Below are 27719 nucleotides of genomic sequence, written 5' to 3' on the forward strand. Positions count from 1 at the left end.
GTCATCGCGCACCGCACTGCATTGTGGGAGCTGCACACAGACGCCAGAGGTCATAATTGACCTCTAGTGTCTATGCGGTGCTATGGGAGAGACGTCATGGCATCTCTCCCATAGATCCGAAGAGCGGCGTCGACGGCCGAAGACAGAGGGCAGCAGCGGTCGGGAAGCAGGAGCGGGGATTGTGAGTATTAATTTATTATTATTTTTTTTTAAATTTTTGGAAGCGGCGCAACTAGGGGGCACAACTCTAAAGGGGGCACAGTACTGGGGGCAATACTACTGGGGGCACAACTCTACAGGGGGCACAGTACTGGGGGCAATACTACTGGGGGCACAACTCTACAGGGGGCACAGTACTGGGGGCACAGCTACAGGGGGCATAACTGACCACGCCCCTTCTTCATAAAGCCACGCCCCTATTTTTTCGCCCTGGCCGCCACAAGGTCTAGATCCAGCCCTGCTTGGCGCAGCAGAAGTGGGTGGTGCTGGGGTGTGAATACAGGCATTGTGAAGTGGGGGCGTGGCCATGATGACATGATTCAATACGAAGACTTTGCCTAATGTTACTCGCGACTGGGAGTGCAACCCGAGCTTCGGGAGCCTCCCAGCTGTTCCAGAAGGGTAGGAAAGTATGCAACGATGCTTTTTATTTAATTTCATTTATTTAATGTTAAATTAAATGGTAATTCATATATATCCGCAGACAAAGACATCACACACAAAGATATAATAACAGTATGTACGTAGTTACCCCGAGATTCTGCTTGAGGCGGGCGGCGCTGAAACTTTTGGCTAAGACCACGATTCCCTTCTGCAGGACGAAGCGCATGGCGATCTCGGCTGGGGAGCGGTTGTACTTGGCAGCCACGCTGGCCAGGACTGAGTCTTCGAGCAGGACGGGTGTGCTCAGGTCCACCCTGCAGGCGTGTACAGTGGGTGAATAGGTATGTAAGCTCTTACGGGCAGGGCCCTCCTTCCTCATGAACAACGTGTAGCACTATCCATGCCACCTGTAATCCTTGTCTCTTGTCCCATTCAGATTCACTGATACTGTGCCCTCGCCCTTATGTTGGGTACAGGCTCACTGATCTCTGAACTCCCCTCCCTGTGACCTCCTATCCTATAACACTGGTTCTCAACTCCAGTCCTCAAGCAGGTCACATTCTCAGGATTTCTATCTGTGGAAGTGGGTGGAATAATTACTGATGCAGCAAAATAGATTAACTCACCTGTGCAGGATTAAAGAAGTCCAGAAAACATGACCTGATGTGATTCCTTCACTTCCTTGAAGTTTGGAGTTGAGACCCATTGCCCTAAAAGTTACTGGAGAAGATGTACCTTGGAGAGAGATTAACTACCAGCCAATCAGCTCATGTCATGTTACAGGCTGTGTTTGAAAAATGACAGTTGTGTGCTGATTGGTTGGTACTTTATCTCTCTTTCCACTTTATCTGTCTCCAACGATTAGTACATCTGCCCACAGTGAGTTAGCCTACCCTCGCTTCTTGTCCACGTTCTACCCACTCTGTCGGTTTAGTTTATTGTTTTTTTGTTGTTCCTAAAATATGTTACCCTAGATTCACTGTCACAATGCACCGCAACTGTGTATGTTCCCTGTACGGTGCTGGGGGCACTGTGCGGTGTAGTCACAATTACAGGTAATGATAATACTATGGCCGTGCCTCCGCCTGGACCCGTGTTGTGGCTTTGGGACATGTACACTGTAGCAGTGATGTAGTGATGGTAACGTGATTTGTCCCAATGCACTTACCAGTCCTTGTCTCTGTGTGACCCCAACACACTGTACGCCACCACTACAATATCCTTGGACTTGCAGTATGCGTGCAGCTTGCTTTGATTTAAGTATACATGACACTCCACCTGCGGGATATAATGCATGATTATGCTGGGGTCAGAATAGACCATCAGTTGGGTCAATCATTGTGTTTGATTAAGGTTGCAGGAGGGTGAGAGCAATATAATAAGGTAAAGTGATCTGGAGGTGGGACCTACCTTAAGCAACACTGGCCTGAATCTGGTCGTACACAAAAAGTGCATGCAGCAATGACTATTAGCGGTCGTACGTCTGTGAGTTAAAGAAAATGGCACTACAAACTCCTTCTTTTCATCCGTGCGGCTGATTGTGCAAGGTCTGAGACACCCACTTTTAGCACCTATGCACGCTGTAATAATATTGGTGTGTCCTTATACGCCACCAACGGTCCCACCATCGGCTCTGTGGCAGGTGCAGTGTCTCAGCCTGACCCTTGACCTCCTATGGCTGCTTTTACTGACACCACCGCCCAAGTGTGCTCATCCCTTTTACACCCACATTTCTGACACCATCTGACCCGACCGCAGCAGCCACTCTGTGTAACGCCTGCCCCGTAGGGGTTTTCAGAAATTCCATGCAAATAACCGCTCAGCTGCGTGAATTTGCGTCTGATGCAGAAGGTGAATGCAGTGCTGATGGCGCACACAACTGGCCGATGAATTAAATCTGCACATGCGTCTAAGTCGCACAGGGCATGCGTCCCAACTGTGCACAGATACACAGCACAGAATCAGGCGTTCATTGGAGGTAACATCGGGGCTTGTCGCTGAAAGAGGCTGCATTCAGAGACGCTCAGTGGCTCGCACAGAACGCCATGGTCTTACGGAGGAACTGCATCTGCTATAAGTCAGGCACAAGTGTCTGTGGTGCCGTCCTAGACGCAAATGCCCTGGCTTATAACGCTGATTGTGGGCATCTCAGTGCTTTACAAATTGGAGGTGGCATTAATACGCCGACGCGACTGCAGGATAAGACGCAGCCACCTCAGAATCCAGCCCTGTCTGTTAAAGAATCATTCGAACTAAAAATGTATTTGCCAATTCACTGAGGAAAACGTACTATGCTTTGGAGAGTGATGAAGTGGGAAGAGATAAAGTACCAGCCAATCAGCTCCTAACTGTCATGTTACAGGATGTGTTTGAAACTGACAGGAGCTGATTGGCTGGGACTTTATCTCTCCGTGGCTTAGATCATCTGCCACACAGTCTGTTGAAATGACAAAAGATCAAATAGGTAACGTATTACACACGTTAGGCGGCAGCGGTGTATCGCCGGACCATCGCTGTAAGATTAGGCAGGGCTACAATAAACAGCGCTCAGCACATCATGGAGGTGTTAATCATTACACAGAAGCGAAGCCTTTAAGCTGAATGAACCTGTGTCATGAATGGAAATGTGTGTGTATGTATATATATATATATATATATATATATATATATATATATATATATATATATATATATATATATAGAGAGGCAGTACACATATACAGCTCTATAACGGTTTTGTGTAACTTTTTATACTGTATGACATTTTATTTGAATCTATCAGATATAAACAGTCAGTATTTAATCGCGAGCAAACAATACGGTGAACAAAAGGAATCGTTCACAAACCGACACAGAATATGCCGACGCTGTACAAATCTATGTAATGATGTGGCTGAGAAACAAGCACCCATCCGTCTTGTACCATATAACGCGCACAATATGGAAATGTCCACCAAGAAGGAAAGTGACAACGCTATTATGTTACCCCTGCAGGTGTGACTGGTAATAAATGGCTGATCTACCTCATCCTACATTTCATTCTAGTGGTGGTTCCAGAGGTGGGGCTGCAGCCCATTCCAAAATTCAAATAGGGGAGCCACTCCAACTGCCACCTCACACACTGCCACACAGAGCCGGCCCTAGGCATAGGCAATCTAGGCAATTGCCTAGGGCATCTGGTATGCCTAGGGGCACAAGCAGCTTCTGCTGATTAAAATTATATGCGGCATGCCTATATTCTGTGTGTAGCATTTCGTATGCAGATACAGCCACAGTCGCACACAGAATATAGGCATGCTGCATATCAGTTTAATCAGCTGAAGCTGCTTGTGCATCCTAGCCACATATCAATGCAAATGCAAATAAGATGCACTTTCATCAAAAATAGGCACCCGACGTTAGCAGAGCTGCCAGTTGACTCACGCCAGGCATCTCCTGCTGCATGGCGCATGGAGGCAAGATTTAGCAGCCGTGTGGTGTGTGTGTGAGTGGATTGGTTGTGCAACAGTGTTCGGCATTATGCATTTCATGTGTATAAATGCATTAATAATATGCAGCAAATGTGTAAAGAGCACTATATGTGTCATTATGTGTATAAGGGCATTAATAATGTGTGACATGTGTAAGGGGCACTATGTGTGTCATTATGTGTATAAGGGCATTAATAATGTGTGACATGTGTAAGGGGCACTATGTGTGTCATTATGTGTATAAGGGCATTAATAATGTGTGACATGTGTAAGGGGCACTATGTGTGTCATTATGTGTATAAGGGCATTAATAATGTGCGGCATATGTGTAAGGGACGTGTATAAGGGCATTAATAAGGGTTGGCATAATGTGTAAGGCGCATTATTTTTATAAGGACATTAATGTGTGTCATGTGTAAGGGGCATTACTGTGTGGTATTATGTGTATAAATGCATTACTAATGTGTGGCATTGTGTGTATAAGGTGCTGTACTGTGTGGCGTAACATATAGATAGGGCACTACTGTGTGGTCTAATGTGAATAAAGAGCAATATGGTGTGGTGTAATGTGAATAAGGAGAAATATGGTGTGGTGTAATGTGAATAAGGAGCAATATGGTGTGGTGTAATGTGAATAAAGAGCAATATGGTGTGGTGTAATGTGAATAAGGAGCAATATGGTGTGGTGTAATGTGAATAAGGAGCAATATGGTGTGGTGTAATGTGAATAAGGAGCAATATGGTGTGGTGTAATGTGAATAAAGAGCAATATGGTGTGGTGTAATGAGAATAAAGAGCAATATGGTGTGGTGTAATGTGAATAAGGAGCAATATGGTGTGGTGTAATGTGAATAAGGAGCAATATGGTGTGGTGTAATGTGAATAAGGAGCAATATGGTGTGGTGTAATGTGAATAAGGAGCAATATGGTGTGGTGTAATGTGAATAAGGAGCAATTCAGTGTGATGTTATGTGAATGAGGGGCACTGCTGTGAGGAGTAACGTATATAAGGTAAAGTGGTACTACTGTACTGTGTGATGTAATGTAAATAAGGGACACTATCACATTATAAATTGTGAATAAAGTTGCACTACTATGTGGCATAATGTGAATTGGGGGTACTATTGTGTGGTCATGCCCCTTCCCAGCAAAAACACATACCTTTTTGAGCTGTGCGCCGAATGTACTGTTCTGTAAATTACAGGGGGTAGAAAAACCAAAATAAGGACTGCTATGGGTGAGGGGTGAACAGCTCTGCTTTACTTATATCCTGATATCAGGCTACCTCCCGCTTGCTTGCACCTCATGTCTTCTGTCTGTCGCCCCTTCCCACTAGATTGTTAGCTCTTCAGAGCAGGGCCCTCTTTCCTCTTGTTGTCAAAGCACTCTTCTCGACACATTTCACTCATAGCTCTCTTCTACTCAGCGACCATCTAAAGGCTGATCTCTATCTATGGCCGCCAGCTCCTAGTAGTACGTTGATCACTCACTCGCTACTTACATCTAAGCTGTATTAGGTCTTGAGAATTGTGGTGCTCTTTGTTACCTGTACTCTATTTTTGTTATTTATTTACTGTATTGCTAAGTTTTGTCTCCCTGTACTGTCCATTGTACGGCGCTGCAAAACACTTGTGGCGCCTTATAAATAAAATGTAATAATAATAATAATAATAATAATGGTGCTGGGAAAGGGGTGCAGGGTTAGAGGCGGAACTATCGGCGGTGCTAGGGAGAACCAGCCAAAATCTTACCTAGGGCATCATATTGGTTAGCGCCGGCTCTGCTGCCACACACCCCTGGCCGGGAATCACTGGCAGTTGGTGCGGCTCCTCTATTTGAGTTTTGGACCATGCTGCAGCCCTACCTCTGTAGCCACCAGTAGGTACCCCAACAAAATGTAGCGTGAGGTAGAAGGACGCGTCGGAGCCCCGGCGTCGGGGCTTTAGTACATTTGGAGCTGCAGTAAAAACTCTGAAAATGGGGTTTTAACCACATTTCTTCTTTAGTACATCCCGCCTTATGAATAATAAAATAATGATAATAGTCCCTGCGGTGAACGCACCTGGTTACAGACGGGCTTGTACTTCAGTCCTGGCTTGTTTAGAAGACGTTCCAGCTGCCTGCGGTTAAAGTTTGACACTCCGATGGACTTCACCAAGCCGGCATCCTTGCACGCCTCCAGTGCCTACAGGAAGATCAGCGCTGATTAACAAACCGTCAGACCAAATGGCTTTCTGTGTAGTAACTGGGACAAGTGTGTTCCATCATTTCACTAATTCCATGGCAGGCTCTCGGAAATGCATGCTCGAGTCTGCAAGGCAATATGCTCTTGTACTACTGCCACACAGTATTATATTGCATCAGGCTGTGAAACCATCGAACACTTTACCACATACCACCAGTGAAATAATACATTTGGGGTAATTGACAAATTACAAAGAGCGAATGTGTAGTGACCTATATCAATTAATCAGCAATCAGCTAATTGATTCATATTACGTACTTATCTCCTCTGGGAGTGGCATCAGCAGTGGGCGTGGTGATGTGGAAATTGCATAATTATGGCCCTGCACCCCCACAGCGCAGTAGACGGTTTCACAGCTACGAGCAGCGGGGCTGGATATAATGACATATTGCTCCATACAGCCTATGCCATACCAGATCAGGTTGGGTGCAGTAAGTGCCATCACAGGACGATTTTCCACCCTGTGTGTCACCTGAACAGGGTCGGACTGGCCCACAGGCGTACCAGGGAAACCACCGGTAGGCCCCACTGCCTGAGTGTCCACTCCTTCCTCTAGGGATCAGGTTCCAGACTGTGCACTTGTATTATACATGGTAGATATGTTGCATTATACTGCACTAAACTATTGTGTATTTCAAGCCTCTGTAAAGGCTGACCACACCCCCTTTTTAGGCTGGCCACACCCCTAAGTATGGGCCCCTATTACTGCATCCCCCCGGTGGGCCCTTCATGCCCCAGTCCGACACTGCACCCGAACATGTGATGTCACCCTGAGGGTGCATGAAGAACACCGGCAGCAGGAAGCAGATCATTCTTTTGGACGCTCCGGGTGGCGCTGCAGCAGCTCCGCTGGCTCCACAGTTACTCCGATGACCGATGTTCACGCAGAGTGATCCGATGTTGCATTTTCAGAAGCAGCAGGGGATGACAAAAGCCGCCATGAAGCGTCTGTTTGCACAAGTCGCCTCCTGCGGCATTTTCATATTGTCATACAGCCGCTGTGTACACAGATGCAGCCACTGAGCTACTGCGCCGCCCATCCCTGTACCACGCCCACTGAGCGGAACAATCTGGAACTCACAGAAGTCAACTCACTACTTGCTAAAACAAATATCTTGAACTCTTGAACCTTACGCAGCCGACACTCCTGACAATCTCTTGGGGGAAATGAAATATATGGAATATGTTGGAACTAGCAGCCGTCATTCCTGCACAAGATAAACCAGCCAGTAATTATATAACGCCTCCCTTTAGATCACGGGCCTGGAATTAACCCCAGACTGGTAAATGAGAGATATCTAAGCTGGAAAACAAAAACTTCAGGATTCCAACACGATAAAAAGAAAAAAAAATACAGAAAACAAAAAGTTAAAGACGACTCTTCCATGTACACTGATTTAATAACTCACCTCCCAAGTAGAACAGAAGTCCACATCATCATACTGAAAGGGTTCCGGGCTGCTGGGTACCTCGCCGCCTGTGGGCTGTACAGCAGGAGACACCAAATCATTAGCAGATGTCAGACATTTTCAGGCTGTCATTATAATATTATTCTACTTTAGAGTTTTTATTGCTCTGACGTGATTCTCCTCGTCTATACCTCCAAGCTAGCCAGATTTAGGAGGGACAGTCCTGATTTGAGGACCCTCCGTCCGCACCACGGGTATCTTTGTCATCCCCGGTTGGAAAGTTGAGATAGTTATGACCCATTCACTGCTGAGGTGAGCTGCTGACCCACACGATGGCCACTGAAGTGCGAATGGGGGGCAACGGTTGGCCTAGCCCTTCAGGAGGCCCAGCACCTTGGTGTGGCCAATCCCTGTTTCGCTGGTGTAATGTAAAAGATCTACAGTGTCTAGGTAGACAGTCATCATGTCGACCCCATATGGTCGATGTGCATTAGGTCCACAAGGTCTAAAGAGACAAACGGTTGACAACTAAAATGTAGAGAGTGGGTAAAGTCGACAGGTGCAAAAGGCTGACAGGGTGAAAAGGTCAACGTGACAAGGGTCAACGTGACAAGGGTCAACACAGAAATGGTCGACACATGTTTTTATTTTATTTCGTTTACCGTGTACCCTCGCAGGCTCACTCCGCCCGCCTCGCTTCACTCAAGCTTACTATTCCCATTCGTAGTCCATGTGGATAGTAAATGTCAACCAGAGAAGTCATGTCAACCTTTTGTACATGTCAACCTTAATACACCTCGATCATATGGTGTTGACCTATTGACTGTCGACCTAGACAATGTTGACCTATCATCCAGATACCCTCTTTCACTGTCTGTCCAGATCCAAAGAGCTGCAGCACCGGAAGGACTGTCTTTTAGAGATGAGCGCCTGAAATTTTTCGGGTTTTGTGTTTTGGTTTTGGGTTCGGTTCCGCGGCCGTGTTTTGGGTTCGAACGCGTTTTGGCAAAACCTCACCGAATTTTTTTTGTCGGATTCGGGTGTGTTTTGGATTCGGGTGTTTTTTTCCAAAAACACTAAAAAACAGCTTAAATCATAGAATTTGGGGGTCATTTTGATCCCAAAGTATTATTAACCTCAAAAACCATAATTTACACTCATTTTCAGTCTATTCTGAATACCTCACACCTCACAATATTATTTTTAGTCCTAAAATTTGCACCGAGGTCGCTGTGTGAGTAAGATAAGCGACCCTAGTGGCCGACACAAACACCGGGCCCATCTAGGAGTGGCACTGCAGTGTCACGCAGGATGTCCCTTCCAAAAAACCCTCCCCAAACAGCACATGACGCAAAGAAAAAAAGAGGCGCAATGAGGTAGCTGACTGTGTGAGTAAGATAAGCGACCCTAGTGGCCGACACAAACACCGGGCCCATCTAGGAGTGGCACTGCAGTGTCACGCAGGATGGCCCTTCCAAAAAACCCTCCCCAAACAGCACATGACGCAAAGAAAAAAAGAGGCGCAATGAGGTAGCTGTGTGAGTAAGATTAGCGACCCTAGTGGCCGACACAAACACCGGGCCCATCTAGGAGTGGCACTGCAGTGTCACGCAGGATGTCCCTTCCAAAAAACCCTCCCCAAACAGCACATGACGCAAAGAAAAAAAGAGGCGCAATGAGGTAGCTGTGTGAGTAAGATTAGCGACCCTAGTGGCCGACACAAACACCGGGCCCATCTAGGAGTGGCACTGCAGTGTCACGCAGGATGGCCCTTCCAAAAAACCCTCCCCAAACAGCACATGACGCAAAGAAAAAAAGAGGCGCAATGAGGTAGCTGTGTGAGTAAGATTAGCGACCCTAGTGGCCGACACAAACACCGGGCCCATCTAGGAGTGGCACTGCAGTGTCACGCAGGATGTCCCTTCCAAAAAACCCTCCCCAAACAGCACATGACGCAAAGAAAAAAAGAGGCTTTTTACTGATATTTGGTGTTTTGGATTTGACATGCTCTGTACTATGACATTGGGCATCGGCCTTGGCAGACGACGTTGCTGGCATTTCATCGTCTCGGCCATGACTAGTGGCAGCAGCTTCAGCACGAGGTGGAAGTGGATCTTGATCTTTCCCTAATTTTGGAACCTCAACATTTTTGTTCTCCATATTTTAATAGGCACAACTAAAAGGCACCTCAGGTAAACAATGGAGATGGATGGATTGGATACTAGTATACAATTATGGACGGGCTGCCGAGTGCCGACACAGAGGTAGCCACAGCCGTGAACTACCGCACTGTACTGTGTCTGCTGCTAATATATAGACTGGTTGATAAAGAGATAGTATACTCGTAACTAGTATGTATGTATAAAGAAAGAAAAAAAAACCACGGTTAGGTGGTATATACAATTATGGACGGGCTGCCGAGTGCCGACACAGAGGTAGCCACAGCCGTGAACTACCGCACTGTACACTGGTTGATAAAGAGATAGTAGTATACTCGTAACAACTAGTATGACACTATGACGACGGTATAAAGAATGAAAAAAAAACCACGGTTAGGTGGTATATATTATAATAATAATACAATTATGGATGGACGGACTGCCTGCCGACTGCCGACACAGAGGTAGCCACAGCCGTGAACTACCGCACTGTACACTGGTTGATAAAGAGATAGTAGTATACTCGTAACAATTAGGATGACACTATGACGGTATAAAGAATGAAAAAAAAACCACGGTTAGGTGGTAGGTATATAATAATAAATAATACAATTCTGGTCGGACGGACTGCCTGCCGTGTGCCGACACAGAGGTAGCCACAGCCGTGAACTACCGCACTGTACACTGGTTGATAAAGAGATAGTAGTATACTCGTAACAATTAGGATGACACTATGACGGTATAAAGAATGAAAAAAAAAACCACGGTTAGGTGGTAGGTATATAATAATAAATAATACAATTCTGGTCGGACGGACTGCCTGCCGTGTGCCGACACAGAGGTAGCCACAGCCGTGAACTACCGCACTGTACACTGGTTGATAAAGAGATAGTAGTATACTCGTAACAATTAGGATGACACTATGACGGTATAAAGAATGAAAAAAAAACCACGGTTAGGTGGTAGGTATATAATAATAAATAATACAATTCTGGTCGGACGGACTGCCTGCCGTGTGCCGACACAGAGGTAGCCACAGCCGTGAACTACCGCACTGTACACTGGTTGATAAAGAGATAGTAGTATACTCGTAACAATTAGGATGACACTATGACGGTATAAAGAATGAAAAAAAAACCACGGTTAGGTGGTAGGTATATAATAATAAATAATACAATTCTGGTCGGACGGACTGCCTGCCGTGTGCCGACACAGAGGTAGCCACAGCCGTGAACTACCGCACTGTACACTGGTTGATAAAGAGATAGTAGTATACTCGTAACAATTAGGATGACACTATGACGGTATAAAGAATGAAAAAAAAACCACGGTTAGGTGGTAGGTATATAATAATAAATAATACAATTCTGGTCGGACGGACTGCCTGCCGTGTGCCGACACAGAGGTAGCCACAGCCGTGAACTACCGCACTGTACACTGGTTGATAAAGAGATAGTAGTATACTCGTAACAATTAGGATGACACTATGACGGTATAAAGAATGAAAAAAAAACCACGGTTAGGTGGTAGGTATATAATAATAAATAATACAATTCTGGTCGGACGGACTGCCTGCCGTGTGCCGACACAGAGGTAGCCACAGCCGTGAACTACCGCACTGTACACTGGTTGATAAAGAGATAGTAGTATACTCGTAACAATTAGGATGACACTATGACGGTATAAAGAATGAAAAAAAAACCACGGTTAGGTGGTAGGTATATAATAATAAATAATACAATTCTGGTCGGACGGACTGCCTGCCGTGTGCCGACACAGAGGTAGCCACAGCCGTGAACTACCGCACTGTACTGTGTCTGCTGCTAATATAGACTGGTTGATATTTAAAGAGATATTAGTAGTATACAACAATACTATACTGGTGGTCAGGCACTGGTCACCACTCCTGCAGCAAAAGTGTGCACTGTTAATTAATATAATTGTACTCCTGGCTCCTGCTAACAACCTGCAGTGCTCCCCAGTCTCCCCCACAATTAATTATAAGCTTTTAATTTATACATTGATGACTGTGCAGCACACTGGGCTGAGCTGAGTGCACACAGACTGAGTCACACTGTGTGACTGACTGTGCTGTGTATCGTTTTTTTTTTCAGGCAGAGAACGGATATAGCAGAGAGAAGTGAACGGATATATTATATTAAATAAAAGTTAACTAGCAACTGCACTGGTCACTGACTGTGGTAAACTAACTCTGTCTGCGACTCTGCACAATCTCTCTCTATCTAATCTATCTATCTCTATTCTAATGGAGAGGACGCCAGACACGTCCTCTCCCTATCAATCTCAATGCACGAGTGAAAATGGCGGCGACGCGCGGCTCCTTATATAGAATCCGAGTCTCGCGATAGAATCCGAGCCTCGCGAGAATCCGACAGCGTCATGATGACGTTCGGGCGCGCTCGGGTTAACCGAGCAAGGCGGGAAGATCCGAGTCGCTCGGACCCGTGGAAAAAAAAGTGAAGTTCGTGCGGGTTCGGATTCAAAGAAACCGAACCCGCTCATCTCTACTGTCTTTAGCCTTTCATTTAGTGGTTTTTCATTTCGGGTTATTTTTACCTGCAGGTGTCACAGTACGATTACACTTTTTATAGGCTATTTCATTTTTTCCTAGACTTTTATAGTGCGCCCAGCAGAGGCGTAACTAGGGTAGGGCGAGTGGGGCACGTGCCCTGGGCGCCCTGGCAGGCCCAGGAGAGGGGGGCGCCGCCGGCGTCCAGGGCATCATGCCCCACTCGCCCCGTTACCCCTATATGTGAGGGGAGGAGAGAGCGCAGCGTCTCTCCCTCCCCTCACCGCCGCTGGAGCACTAGCAGCGCTGCCAGCAGCGCTGCCGTGTCCGGTCTCCGGCGCTAGCCAATCAGGGCTTGCGGACCGGCTCCTGATTGGCTGCCGGTCCGCGAGCTCTGATTGGCTAGCGAACCGGGGCCAGACAGTCGCCGGCGTCCGGACGGAGCAGCGAGGGAAAGGAGAGGCGCTGCTCTGCGCTCTCCTCCCCTCACAGGTGAGTGACGGGGCAGGGGGGGTCCGGCGGCGGAACGGGGGGGCTTGGCACTGTGGGGCATGTATCCAGCACTGTGGGGCACTGTAACTGGCACTGTGGGGCACAGTAACTGGCACTGTGAGGCATGTAACTGGCACTGTGAGGCATGTAACTGGCACTGTGAGGCATGTAGAAACAGACAAAATCAGCTGCGCAAAGTATCAGGGAAAGGACAGTACAATTTTAGGAGAACCGATGTATGTATATAAATTGATTTATTAATGAAAAAGCATAAAATAGCAGTAAAAGATGACATTAAATTGTTGGATATAAAAAGGCACACCTTGACTCAGTTTATCCGTTTAAACAGACACCAAATTGTGTCGGTTCTCTATATAGAAGTCCACAAAAGGAAATAAAGTCCAGCTGTTTGTTGGAAAGCAATAGATGGTAGTAGCCGTAAGGTTAATATTGGAAGTGAATGATCAGTGCAGTAGACATCCCATAATAATAAATTGGGGGAGTGATCCAGTGTTATTTATTGTTCAATTACCTCTCCTTAGGTGGGCTGGTCCAAAGCCGAGCGTCCTCGGCGATGTGTCCTGCAATGCCCACTGTGCGAATGCCGCAGGGGAGAGGGAGCCGTGGATTCACTGTAAAGTATAAGCCGTGTGCTGGTTTATCCGGCTGACGGGGAGCCGTATGTTGATACGGGCGGCTCGAGAATTCAGATCCGCGGCTATTCTGGGATCTCTGTGGAGATGAAGGACGGCTTGCGGGGAGAACAAACCCGCTGATGCTTTCAAATCGGATACCTCGGCAGGTGTGCAGACAGGAGGCGTGGCCTAACTAGTTTCGTCACGTGACCCGTGACTTTCTCAAAGGAATATACCAGCCTCAATCTGGATCCACTTTTAAAGCAGGATAATTAGTTAATTATGTACAGGTGTGAACATTCATTGGATTGCTCCTAGCTGATTACATACATCGGTTCTCAAGGGATACAAAGCTGATACAAATATCCAGCTGTGCTGAATTATAATCCCAACACTTTAAAAGTACTAAAAATGTGTCTACATTAATTCAATATAATATAAAAACGCTCAGAAAATTAATAAACTTAATAATAATAAAACATAATAAGTAATGATAAATAAATAAAATAAAACAACAAAGAATGAAGCCAAGGGGCGCAAAGTAAAAATAATATTGGTAATAATAATATTTTAACCAAGGGGTCTAAAATTATATTAATTATATTAATAGAACTATATAATAATATATGCAAATATGTGTTATGCAAATACAGATGGAAAATATATAATAAAAGAATGACAATAAAAAATAATAAACATTGCTCAAAATATTGGTCACAGTTAGAATCGAACCAGGATAACTTAAATTTACCAAGGCATAGGATAATACCACTATGCCATAGAGGCTGGGACAGAGAATTATCAACATTTGAAACATTTAAAGAATATTATGATAGCATGTTTATAAAGGGGTCATAGGTTATAATAGACCTCCCAAAGTTAAACAATAGCGTTAGCGCGGACATAGAGAACGAATGATAATAAAAATAAAAATAATAACATAATAATATAAAGTAAACAATGATTGAAATATTAATCACGGTTCAAACATGAAATTGAACCGGAATAACTTAGGTTTACTAACACGAGGGATAATACCACTGTGTCACGGAGACTGGGACAGAGGATTATCAATATTTAGAGTATGTTATAATGACGTGTTTATAAGGGAATCATGAGATGTGAAAATAAAATAAAATAAGTTAAAATAAACCTCTCAAGAATGAATATTAACATTGGCACAAACATGGAGAAAGAGTAATAATAATAATAATAGGAGGGGGGGGGGTTTGGAGGCAGGGCAATTGTTGAAAAATGGCTTAAGAATCTAATTCAATGGACTCATAGCTCATAAGATAGCTTAAGGATCGAATTCAGTAGACTCATTGAGCCCTTCGGGGACAAGGGTTCTGAGTTTGTGGATCCAATAATTCTCCCTGAGACAAAGTTTCTTATATCTGTCTCCCCCTCGTAAAGTGGGTAATGTGGTTTCAATGCCTATTAGATGGAGATCATCAGGATTCTTCTGATGAAATTCAGAAAAATGCAGAGACACACTATGGAAAAGAAAGCCCTTTTGTATATTTCGTCGATGTTCTAGGAATCTGATCTTTAACTTACGAGTGGTTCTTCCCACATAATAAAGATTACATTTACAAATCAAAATATATACTACATATGAACTGTTGCAGTTGATGAAGGACTTAATTTCAAACTGTGTCTGGTCCAAGGAGTTGAAATATTTGCAATTGTTCTGAATGAAAGAACACGTGATGCATTTATTAGCACCACATTTGAAGCACCCTTTGGTTCTTGTGAGCCACTGAGAGGTTTCTATCGAAGTAGCATGGGCAACCTGATCTCTTTTATCCGTGAAAAGACTGGGAGCTAAATGTTGTTGTAGGTTAGTAGATTTCTTAAAGATAACTAATGGTGTGTCTTTCAATTCTGTTCTGAGTGTTTGATCTGTCAGTAATATAGGATAATTAGTTCGTATAATGTTCCTAATTTTTGAAGAAGCAATATTGTATTGTGAAATGAAGGCTGGTTGGTTATCATCAAATTTATGAGGTCTTGTTTTATAGGCAAGAAGATCATTCCTATCCAATAAATCAGCCTTCTGTCTAGCCATTTGAATAAGGGCCATCGGGTAACCTCTATGTATAAATGATAGGGAAAGTTCATCTGCTTGTTGGTGGTAATCAAAAAGATTACTACAATTGCGTTTAATACGCCTAAACTGACCAAAAGGAATATTATCCAACCACGGTTTATGGTGCGAACTACTATAATGTAAATAATTGAGGGTATCGACCTCTTTCCGAAAAGTCTTGGTGGAGATTTTGCCATCAATTATGGACAAGGTTATATCGAGGAAAGAAATAGAGGATCTATGTGAAGTGCTCGTGAAGGTTAAATTAAATTCATTAGTGTTAAGCATGGAAACAATATTAGAAGAAAGTGAAATATCACCGTCAAAGATGAAAAACATGTCATCTATATACCGGCCATAGAAGACGAGGACCGCGCCAAAGTCGCGCCCCCACACATGGGAGTCCTCAAAGGCCCCCATGTAGAGGTTGGCGAAACTCGGCGCGAACCTCGTCCCCATGGCCGTACCGAGTATCTGTAAATAATAAATTTTATTAAATATAAAAAAATTATGAGATAATATAAAAGAAATAGAGTCCAATATAAATTGTTGTAACTCAAATTGAATAGAATTGGACTTCTTGAGGGACTCGGCTACAGATGACAGGCCCCTTCGATGTGGGATATTAGAATATAGAGCCTGTGCATCACAGGTCATAAAAAAGAATGAACTTTTCCAATTAATTTTGGAAATAGCATTAAGAAAAAAAGTGGTATCTTTTATATGTGATTGAAGAGATGAGGCAAGCGGCTGTAAAAAATAATCAACAAAATGTGATAAATTAGAAGTGAGGGACCCTACACCAGAAATAATAGGTCTCCCAGGGGGTGCAGTGAGTGATTTATGAATCTTAGGAAGGTGATAATATGTAGGAGTGATAGGGTGAGCAGGTATCAGATATCTAGATTCTTCCCTCGTTATAGTGCCTTTGACAGCTGCTGCTTGTACTAATAGAGTCAAGGCCTTATGGAAATCCAGTGAGGGGTTTGAGGACAACTTTGTATAGACACTGGTGTCGTTCAGCTGTCTAAAAGCCTCAACTAAATAATCATCAGTGTCCTGAATGACAATGGCCCCTCCCTTGTCCGCAGGCTTGATGACAAGGGAGGGGTCATTAGTCAATCTCTGAAGGGCCATCCTCTCTTGGACAGATACATTCTGCCTGAATCTAAATTTCTTATGGGCTTTCAAGCACAATTTATTCATATCATCTAACGTCTTTTTATAAAAAATCTCAATGGGAGGGCTCCTATGGTGTTGAGGAAAAAATTGGGACTTATTTCTAAACATCAACCCACGATCACCAGAACGTTCATGGTTGTAAACCTGTACAGTTTGGTTGGATGAATCACTTTCCGAAAGTAGAGATTCCAACATATCCAAACCTATTCTATCATAATCATCCAGAACAATAGGTGTGCCCTCAATTTTTCGTTGGGCCAATTTTTTCGTGGCAAAATACCTTTTGCGCGCCAAAGTGCGAACATAGGTATTTAATTCTACAAATAATTTGAAGAAGGCAGGGGGTTTTGGGGGAGCAAATTTGAGACCTTTGGTCAGTAGTGAGGTTTCAGATTTCCCAATTTTTACAGAAGATAGATTGAAAACTTGGGTTTGTTTTAAGTTCTCAGATCTCGTTTTTTTTCCCTGTAATTTGCGCCCTCCTCTGCATCCTCTGTGTTTTCTTCTCTCGCTCTCTTTGGGGAGTCTATCCTGAGTTGTTCGTAGCGATTTTGGGTGTGATATGGAGGTCTCGGTTTGTGAAACCTCTGATCCTTCTCCAAAAAATGCGTGGTATTAGGAGTATTAACAATTTGTAATGTATCTACTGTGTGGATATTCCTCTGTGTAGGTATTTTTGGTCGTACAGAGGGTTCAGTTAGAGGAATACTCTGTGAGGGATAAAGATCACTGCGATTAGTATATGTATGGGCAGATTGTAAATTCTTATTATGCTGATGTTTAAAATCAGCCCTATCAGGTCTCTTAGATTGAGAGGAGGTTCTGGTGTGTCTCCAATTGGAAGTACTACGGGATCTTCCTCTATTGAGGGGATTAGAGCCCTTATTAAAGCTGCGGACTCTATTCTGATTATAGTCATCAGTGTCTCTACTAAACTTCTTATTTTTTCCCTCAATAACCTCTTTCTCATATTGTTCTAATTTACGATTTAGTTTATGATCATTAAACTGGAATTGTGGATGATTAGAAAAAGAATTAAGTAATTTCCTAGTGGACTCGATTTCCTGTTCTAATAGCATAGTTTTTTCCTTACGGTAATTCACAAGTAATTCCATAAGTGAAAAAGAACAATTGTCTAGCAGGGAATCCCATTTTTCCTTTAGTTGGGGATCATCAACAAAGGACAGCGTCTTGAAGATTCTGAGACCCCTAGGGATTTTTTTGGTCTTAATGTATTTCTGTAGAGTGACCATATCCCACCAATGGCGGGTCTCTGCTTTCATAAGGTCCTCTAATTTATAAAACAAAGAATTAAATTCTTTCTCATGGTCATTTTGAGTGGGAGGTAAAAAATTGGTCCCAGAATCTTCATTGAAGCTGGCCTCATAAAGTAAACGCCTCTTGGCACATTCTGATAAACAAGTCAAATCAACCATATTTAGGAAGAAAATGTATAAAAATGAATTATAAAGAATGAGGGATAACAGGCAGCTAAGCAGATATACACAAAAAAAGACTAAAAGAGAAAAAACCGAAGACTGCTTCTACAGCGCCTCAATTGCAGGAGGCTAATAATCAAATTACCCTGATACATGCGCGGCTGAAAAACACTATGTGGGTGTTTGGTTGGAGAATATAGAAACAGACAAAATCAGCTGCGCAAAGTATCAGGGAAAGGACAGTACAATTTTAGGAGAACCGATGTATGTATATAAATTGATTTATTAATGAAAAAGCATAAAATAGCAGTAAAAGATGACATTAAATTGTTGGATATAAAAAGGCACACCTTGACTAAGTTTATCCGTTTAAACAGACACCAAATTGTGTCGGTTCTCTATATAGAAGTCCACAAAAGGAAATAAAGTCCAGCTGTTTGTTGGAAAGCAATAGATGGTAGTAGCCGTAAGGTTAATATTGGAAGTGAATGATCAGTGCAGTAGACATCCCATAATAATAAATTGAGGGAATGATCCAGTGTTATTTATTGTTCAATTACCTCTCCTTAGGTGGGCTGGTCCAAAGCCGAGCGTCCTCGGCGATGTGTCCTGCAATGCCCACTGTGCGAATGCCGCAGGGGAGAGGGAGCCGTGGATTCACTGTAAAGTATAAGCCGTGTGCTGGTTTATCCGGCTGACGGGGAGCCGTATGTTGATACGGGCGGCTCGAGAATTCAGATCCGCGGCTATTCTGGGATCTCTGTGGAGATGAAGGACGGCTTGCGGGGAGAACAAACCCGCTGATGCTTTCAAATCGGATACCTCGGCAGGTGTGCAGACAGGAGGCGTGGCCTAACTAGTTTCGTCACGTGACCCGTGACTTTCTCAAAGGAATATACCAGCCTCAATTAATATTTTGATCATTGTTTACTTCATATTATTATGTTATTATTTTTATTTTTATTATCATTCGTTCTCTATGTCCGCGCTAACGCTATTGTTTAACTTTGGGAGGTCTATTATAACCTATGACCCCTTTATAAACATGCTATCATAATATTCTTTAAATGTTTCAAATGTTGATAATCCTCTGTCCCAGCCTCTATGGCATAGTGGTATTATCCTATGCCTTGGTAAATTTAAGTTATCCTGGTTCGATTCTAACTGTGACCAATATTTTGAGCAATGTTTATTATTTTTTATTGTCATTCTTTTATTATATATTTTCCATCTGTATTTGCATAACACATATTTGCATATATTATTATATAGTTCTATTAATATAATTAATATAATTTTAGACCCCTTGGTTAAAATATTATTATTACCAATATTATTTTTACTTTGCGCCCCTTGGCTTCATTCTTTGTTGTTTTATTTTATTTATTTATCATTACTTATTATGTTTTATTATTATTAAGTTTATTAATTTTCTGAGCGTTTTTATATTATATTGAATTAATGTAGACACATTTTTAGTACTTTTAAAGTGTTGGGATTATAATTCAGCACAGCTGGATATTTGTATCAGCTTTGTATCCCTTGAGAACCGATGTATGTAATCAGCTAGGAGCAATCCAATGAATGTTCACACCTGTACATAATTAACTAATTATCCTGCTTTAAAAGTGGATCCAGATTGAGGCTGGTATATTCCTTTGAGAAAGTCACGGGTCACGTGACGAAATTAGTTAGGCCACGCCTCCTGTCTGCACACCTGCCGAGGTATCCGATTTGAAAGCATCAGCGGGTTTGTTCTCCCCGCAAGCCGTCCTTCATCTCCACAGAGATCCCAGAATAGCCGCGGATCTGAATTCTCGAGCCGCCCGTATCAACATACGGCTCCCCGTCAGCCGGATAAACCAGCACACGGCTTATACTTTACAGTGAATCCACGGCTCCCTCTCCCCTGCGGCATTCGCACAGTGGGCATTGCAGGACACATCGCCGAGGACGCTCGGCTTTGGACCAGCCCACCTAAGGAGAGGTAATTGAACAATAAATAACACTGGATCACTCCCCCAATTTATTATTATGGGATGTCTACTGCACTGATCATTCACTTCCAATATTAACCTTACGGCTACTACCATCTATTGCTTTCCAACAAACAGCTGGACTTTATTTCCTTTTGTGGACTTCTATATAGAGAACCGACACAATTTGGTGTCTGTTTAAACGGATAAACTGAGTCAAGGTGTGCCTTTTTATATCCAACAATTTAATGTCATCTTTTACTGCTATTTTATGCTTTTTCATTAATAAATCAATTTATATACATACATCGGTTCTCCTAAAATTGTACTGTCCTTTCCCTGATACTTTGCGCAGCTGATTTTGTCTGTTTCTATATTCTCCAACCAAACACCCACATAGTGTTTTTCAGCCGCGCATGTATCAGGGTAATTTGATTATTAGCCTCCTGCAATTGAGGCGCTGTAGAAGCAGTCTTCGGTTTTTTCTCTTTTAGTCTTTTACAGTGGGGCATGTATCTGGCACTGTGGGGCATGTATCTGGCACTGTGGGGCATGTATCTGGCACTGTGGGGCAATGTAACTGGCACTGTGGGCCATTTTCAGTGGCCACACCCCTTATGGAGCGTAGCCACACCCCTTGAGTGTGACCACGCCCATTTTTGGCGTACGCGCCTTCGGCGCGCGCACATGCTTCTTTTAGTAGTTTTTTTTTTTTTTAAAGGTGTGTGTGTGGGGGGGGGGGGGGGGCGCCATTTTCCATCTTGCCCTGGGCTCCAGAAACCCTAGTTACGCCTCTGGCGCCCAGAGAGTGTGGTAAGTTCTCCCATGGGCATGCTTCTCGGAAGCCCATGGTTCTTGTCACAGCCCCGGGCCAAGAAAAAAGGCTGCCTCCACAAAGATTGTGGGGTCTACTGTATGTACTAAGCCATGGAGAGAGATAAAGTGGACGGAGATAAAGGGACATGTACTAAGCAGTGTTAAAAGTGAAGAAGTGAGCCAGCGAAGAAGTTGCCCGTGGCAACCAATCAGCATTGACTTAACATTTATAATTTGCATATTATACAATTGTACGGAGCAGCTGATTGGTTGCCATGAGCAACTTCTCCACTGGCTCACTTCTCCACTTTTATCACTGCTTAGTACATGTCCCCCATAGTGCCAGCCAACCAGCTCCTAACTGTCAATTTTCAAACCCAGCCTGTAACATGGCAGTTAGGAGCTGATTGGCTGGTACTTTATCTCCGTCCACTTTATCTTTTTTCTGATTGTCCTCATCCAGACCCCTCCCTCAAACAGCAGTCATGTTATAGATAGTGGATAAGAGAAACATCAGGGGGAATGTAATAGGGTGCGAGAATCAGAATGTGAGAGATTTTGGGAAAATTCTAATTTTTTTAAAGTGGCAATCATTCACATGCAAAATCAACCTGGTTTTGCAATGTGAATGATTGCCACTTTAAAAAAAGAGGAGAATTTCCCAAAATCTCTCACATTCTGATTCTCGCACCCTATTACATTTCCCCCATCATCTGGGAGCGCCACTTTACAAAACAACATCCCGGTGCTATTATACATTTCTTCCAATCAGACGTCACCTTTGATTTAACTCAGTGGTTCTCAAACTCGGTCCTCAGGACCCCACACGGTTCACGTTTTTCATGTCACCCAGCAACTGCACTGTGTATCACCAACTGTCACATTTTAAAAATCTACAGGTGACCTGCAAAACATGAACCGTGTGGGGTCCTGAGGACCGAGTTTGAGAACCTGTGATTTAACTTATTCTGGTATGATGACTTAAGATAGCATCTGATTGGTTATGTGTAATATCACACTTGTGGTTTTGTACAGCACATTTAAGCAACCTGTTTTATTTTCCCTTCATTGTGGACATCACACTGGGAAAAATACTGTCTTCTGAAAATGTAGATATTTTTCAAAATAATATCAATAATAAACAAAAAAAAAGGGATTGTCTGGTATTACCATAAATCTGTCTGCGGTTCATCAGAACTGAGAAATAAATTAAAATCTCTTGGCGCAGAAGGGGGCAGATATTCTACAGCTGCGTAGCAGGCTGCCGGACCACAGAATATCAAAGGAAATACGGAAGAATGTAGAAAAGCAGCGCTGACAATCAAAATCAGCACAAAGATGATTTAATGTTTATAATAAAACATAAAAATAAAAACCCATGTGACCGTCTTTGAACATAAACTCACTTTAATAAAAGGCAGAACATAAATAGTGTCAGCAAACAATGTTAGTAAAGGCACATGTGGGATCCGGGAGCGCACGCCAGGTCGCCATTGCACGTACACGCTGTCAGCTGCCGTGGAACAGACAAATACATCCAGCTTTTGTAGTGGGAACATGTACGCACCAGGGGCATGATTCAGACATGTATAGGAATGCTGCCTCAGCTGCGATTGTGTACGCAGGGACTGTGCGCAAATCTGCCAATGCCGCAGGTGCCTGGACACTACTGTGTGTGTATATACTGCATGGCATACCTTGATAGAGAACGGCCAGTGCATTATAAACAGATCCAGGTACTCCAGCTGCAGGTCGCTTAGAGACTTTTCCAGACCTTTCCGGACAAGCTCAGGAGAGAAGAACATGCACCAAAGCTGGAAAACACAGGTGACACAATTCTGTGTAAGTACAGGTAGAAGATTCTCTGTATTCTCAGACACTGGGCCTAATTCAGACCTGTTCGCTAGCAGGCGATTTTTGCACTGCTGCGATCAGATAGTCGCCGCCCATAGGGGAGTGTATTTTAGCTGTGCAAGTGTGCGATCACATGTGTAGCAGAGCTGTACAAACAGATCTTGTGCAGTCTCTGCGCAGCCCAGGACTTACTCACCCGCTGCGATCACATCAGCCTGTCCGGGACCGGAATGGACGTCAGACACCCGCCCTGCAAACGCTTAAGCACGCCTGCGTTTTTCCAACCGCTCCCTGAAAACGGTCAGTTGCCACCCACAAATGCCTTCTTCCTGTCAATCTCCTTGCATTCGCCCGCGCGAATGGATTCTTCGCACAAACCCACCGCTGAGCGGCGATCCGCTTTGTCCCCGTGCTATGGGCCTGCGCATTGTGGTGCATATGCATGCGCAGTTTAGACCTGATCGCCCGCTGTACGAAAATGCAGCCTAGCGGTCAGGTCTGAATTACTCCCAATGACGTTTGTAGAAATAGTCAAAGCCAATATGAATGTGAAGTTCCGCTGTCATTATGATAAAGGCTGATAGACCATACGCTAGCATCAGTTATCGGTTACGGGTTCGGTATGTGATCCCAGAGGCGGGTTGCCGGCGGTCACATGAACGACAACTGCATCCCGACACTGATGATCCCGACACCGGATAGGGTAAGTGATCTACCCCGTCCCCTACCCTAACCCTCCAGAGGTGGCGGCTATGGCTAACCTTTTGGGGGTGTCGGCTACGACTAACCATCAGGGGGTGACGGCTATGGCTAACCACCCGCCTAGGGCCTAACCCTAACCCCCCAAAGGGCCTTACCCTAACTCCCTTCCCCCACGGCCCTAACCCGTACCCAATACCTTGTCAGTGTTCCAGCGCTGATCTCCTGAGTGGTGTCAGGATTCCGGTGTCGGTCACATGACCACCGCCATCTTGACTACCGAATGCATCCTGGTTACTTGGTTACTAGGATCTGTTATATTTTTGTGGGGGTCAATTTCCCATTTAATTGAGTAACAATGGACATTGAGGGAAGATTATTTGCATGGCATACCTTCCCCGTATAGAATATGTCTTCTCTCCTGACTGTGCCGTCATCAATCTTTGCCCGAATGGCGTTCCCAATCTGAACCTCATTGCGATAGACATAAGCGCAATCAATGTGCCGATAGCCAATATCAATGGCGATCTTGGTAGCTTCTTCTCCAACACTTTTAGGGACCTAAATAGAAAAAAAAACAATTAAAAGGCAAAAAAAAAAAATCAACAAAGAAATGAATACTGAATATTTGCAGGATATATAGATAGCGCCGCGCAATTGATCTTATTTGAATGACATTTTATTGATCAGGGTTATGTGACTGTTTAGTAGATTATTTGTCCTGAAACACTGAACACTTACTGTATAATTCACCAGTCCAGTGGTTCTAAACAATAATTCACCAGACGTGGATGAGGTCTACAGTATATGACATCGATAATGCCGCCTGGAAAAATATCACGCCACATCAGGCAGTACAAATGTTCATCTATTTCCCGGAACTCAGCCAATGTAATGGCGTGCATTTATTTCCCGGCTTCTGCCTATCAGATCCGAGCAGTTGTGGTATTTAGACTAGAAAACGTCCGATATTTTCGGACCAACCGGAAGGCGTCTTTTTAATACAGGAGGACCACAGTGTCATACTTTTAATGGGAATTTGGAGAGTAAAAAATCGGTACAGACCATTAAAAAAAGGTACTGTACCTGGCAAAAAGGTGCAGCTGGAGGGTATGAAAGCGCTCACATGTTTTTAAGGGGATGTAATCATGTGACCAGCGGTCGCCAACCTCCCCCCCCCCCCCCTCCCCCCCGCCAGTAATCTGGAGGCCGGGATCCTGGGGTCGGTATGGTGACCTCAGGGATCCCAAATGCCCATCTCCCGATACCAACCCTTTTGAAGCATTCTTGGGTCTCCAAAAGTTTTGTACATTTGTTGTTTAATTGGCGCCTTTGAAACTCCAGATCAGAACATCTTAATTTACAAGTGTATGATTATGCGGAGATACGGGAAGTAACAGAGTCTGATTTTGCAATGCTGATTTACGATTGGCCTTATCTGCTCCGAGATATGCATTATTACCCTAGGTTTTATATATATATGTTAGTGATGAGCGGGTTCGGATCCTCGGAATCCGACCCCCCCCGAACTTCACCCATTTTACACGGTTCCGAGGCATGCTCGGATCCTTCCGCCTTGCTCGGTTAACCCGAGCGCGCCCGAATGTCATCATCCCGCGGTCGGATTCTCGCGAGATTCGGATTCTATATAAAGCCACGCGTCGCCGCCATTTTTAACTCGTGCATTGGAGACGATCGTGAGAGGACGTGGCTGGCGTCCTCTCAGTTTCTATGTTCAGTGGGCTGCAAATTGTGCTGCAAATATCTGTGCTCAGTGTGCTGTAAATATCTGTGCTCAGTGTGCTGCAAATATCTGTGCTCAGTGTGCTGCAAATATCTGTGCTCAGTGTGCTGCAAGTGCAAATATCTACGTTCTCTGCCTGAAAAATGCTCCATATCTGACTGTGCTCAGTGTGCTGCAAATATCTGTGCTCAGTGTGCTGCAAATATCTGTGCTCATTGTGCTAATTGCTTTATTGTGGGGACTGGGGACCAGCAGTATTATATAGTAGGAGGACAGTGCAGAGTTTTGCTGACCAGTGACCAGTGACCACCAGTATTATACGTTCTCTGCCTGAAAAACGCTCCATATCTGTGCTCAGTGTGCTAATTGCTTTATTGTGGGGACTGGGGACCACCAGTATTATATAGGAGGAGTACAGTGCAGAGTTTTGCTGACCAGTGACCACCAGTATTATACGCATACTTGCCTACTCTCCCGGAATGGCCGGGAGGCTCCCGAAAATCGGGTGACCCTCCCGACCCCCCGGAAGAGCAGGCAATTCTCCCGGAATCAGGGGTCCCCCTGCCCGTCCGCCCACTTAGTGTGTAAAGTGGGCGGTCCGGGCAGTTGATGACGCGATTCTTGCTGAATCGCGTCACCATAGCCACGCCCCCTGCAGTGTAATGCCGGGGATCGCGGCATTACAGAGCGGGGGCGTGGCTTAAAGGATGTGCCACTGAAACTCCGCCCCACTGAAACTCCGCCCCCGTCCCACCCCTGCTCCGCCTCCAGTCTACCTCCTCCCCACGTCACAGTCCTCCCCTGCCCCCTTGCTGAGCCGACCTGGCTGCTCTCTCCCGCAGAAAGCAGCCAGAATGTCGGCAAGTATGATTATACGTTCTCTGCTTGAAAAACGCTCCATATCTGTGCTCAGTGTGCTGCATATATCTGTGCTCACACTGCTTTATTGTGGGGACTGGGGACCACCAGTATAATATAGGAGGAGTACAGTGCAGAGTTTTGCTGACCAGTGACCACCAGTATTATACGTTGTCTGCCTGAAAAACGCTCCATATCCGTGCTCAGTGTTCTGCATATATCTGTGCTCACACTGCTTTATTGTGGGGACTGGGGACCAGCAGTATTATATAGGAGGAGGACAGTGCAGAGTTTTCCTGACCAGTGACCAGTGACCACCAGTATTATACGTTCTCTGCCTGAAAAACGCTCCATATCTGTGCTGCATTGTAGTATATATAGTAGGAGTTAGGGATGGACATCGAAAGCAAACCATCATATGATGGCAAATGCTTCCACCTGTCAAAGTCAGAAAAATATCATGATGCACACTGCCATATTTGCACCTCATATGTGTCCTCGCTGCGCATGCGTGCGCTCTCCCGTACGTGCGCATACCCGCCGTTACGTGCACCCGCAGGCGCACGGTATGCGCATTTACGGTAGAGTTTATGTGCGCCTAGCGTGCGACTCAATCGTTACATATTTTCACCATATAATGTATTTTGTAGATTATGGTCCCTTTGATAGAATCTGAAAGTTTAGTTAATGTAGCATGTTCATGGACAAAGAGATCCCTCTTTGTTTGATACGAAGGGTCAGACAAGGGTTATACAGTGGTGTTTAGTATCCATCGGAAGAGTATTTAATTAGCAATATTCCGGTGTTGGTTTGAAGCGGATAACTCGCTCGTGCGAATAGTTATGGACATAAGAAGTTTATGGACTTTTACTATATTTGCACTTTATTATCCATGCGGCGGGAAACCTAGTTTCCCACCCACCTGAGCAGTTGGAAATAGTCACAGCCCACCTGTATGAATCAACCTATGACCTTTTGTTATAATGCGAAGAGGAATTCCTGTGTCCAATGAACAATAAGAACATAGGACCATTGTACTGTATTATGTGTAGGGTATAAAAGGACAAGCCGACCTGGGCCAGCTCTCTATTCTCTTCAACGGTTCTCATTGCTGATAATCAGGAGCTGGATATCCAGAGGCGCATGCGATTGTTTCCCTTGAGCGTAAGTTCTCTCCGCAATCATATTGTCTTTCTTGTTATTGTGAGCCATATCTCTCTCTCTCTCTCTCTTCTCTTTTTCTCTCGTTTCTCTTATATAGTTATTGTACTAATATTGTATTTCATGTGTAGTTATCTGGTTAGGTAGTCTATGTTATATTGGTAGTGTATGACTTGTATTGTATTATTCTTTTTGAACGTTCATTCATTTCCTTAAAAGGCGTTAGACCCTTAGACCGGTATTGTGTGTTCATTATATTGCAGTGGGTAATAGGAGCGTCTCTATCGCTCAAACAGCTTTAGTGTAAACCCGCTTACACAGTGTTGCATTCTCATCTTATCACTACACAGGGATT

The 27719-nt window shown here is 44.3% G+C and overlaps 1 protein-coding gene across 2 annotated transcripts in view; it reads right to left on the reverse strand.

Annotated features, from left to right (window-relative positions):
• Nucleotides 1-27719, reverse strand: part of LOC134933696 (aldo-keto reductase family 1 member C1-like) — a 243009-nt gene that overhangs the window by 186729 nt on the left and 28561 nt on the right. For both annotated transcript variants that reach the window (XM_063929078.1, XM_063929077.1), the window contains exons 2-5: nucleotides 23995-24162; nucleotides 22746-22862; nucleotides 7728-7802; nucleotides 6136-6258 (exon numbers count right to left, since the gene is read on the reverse strand). In XM_063929078.1, the coding sequence (XP_063785148.1) occupies nucleotides 6136-6258; nucleotides 7728-7802; nucleotides 22746-22862; nucleotides 23995-24162 (483 nt within the window). The remainder of the gene's footprint in view (nucleotides 1-6135; nucleotides 6259-7727; nucleotides 7803-22745; nucleotides 22863-23994; nucleotides 24163-27719) is intronic.

This window comes from Pseudophryne corroboree, chromosome 6 (assembly GCF_028390025.1).
Source record: "Pseudophryne corroboree isolate aPseCor3 chromosome 6, aPseCor3.hap2, whole genome shotgun sequence".
NCBI lineage: Eukaryota > Metazoa > Chordata > Amphibia > Anura > Myobatrachidae > Pseudophryne > Pseudophryne corroboree.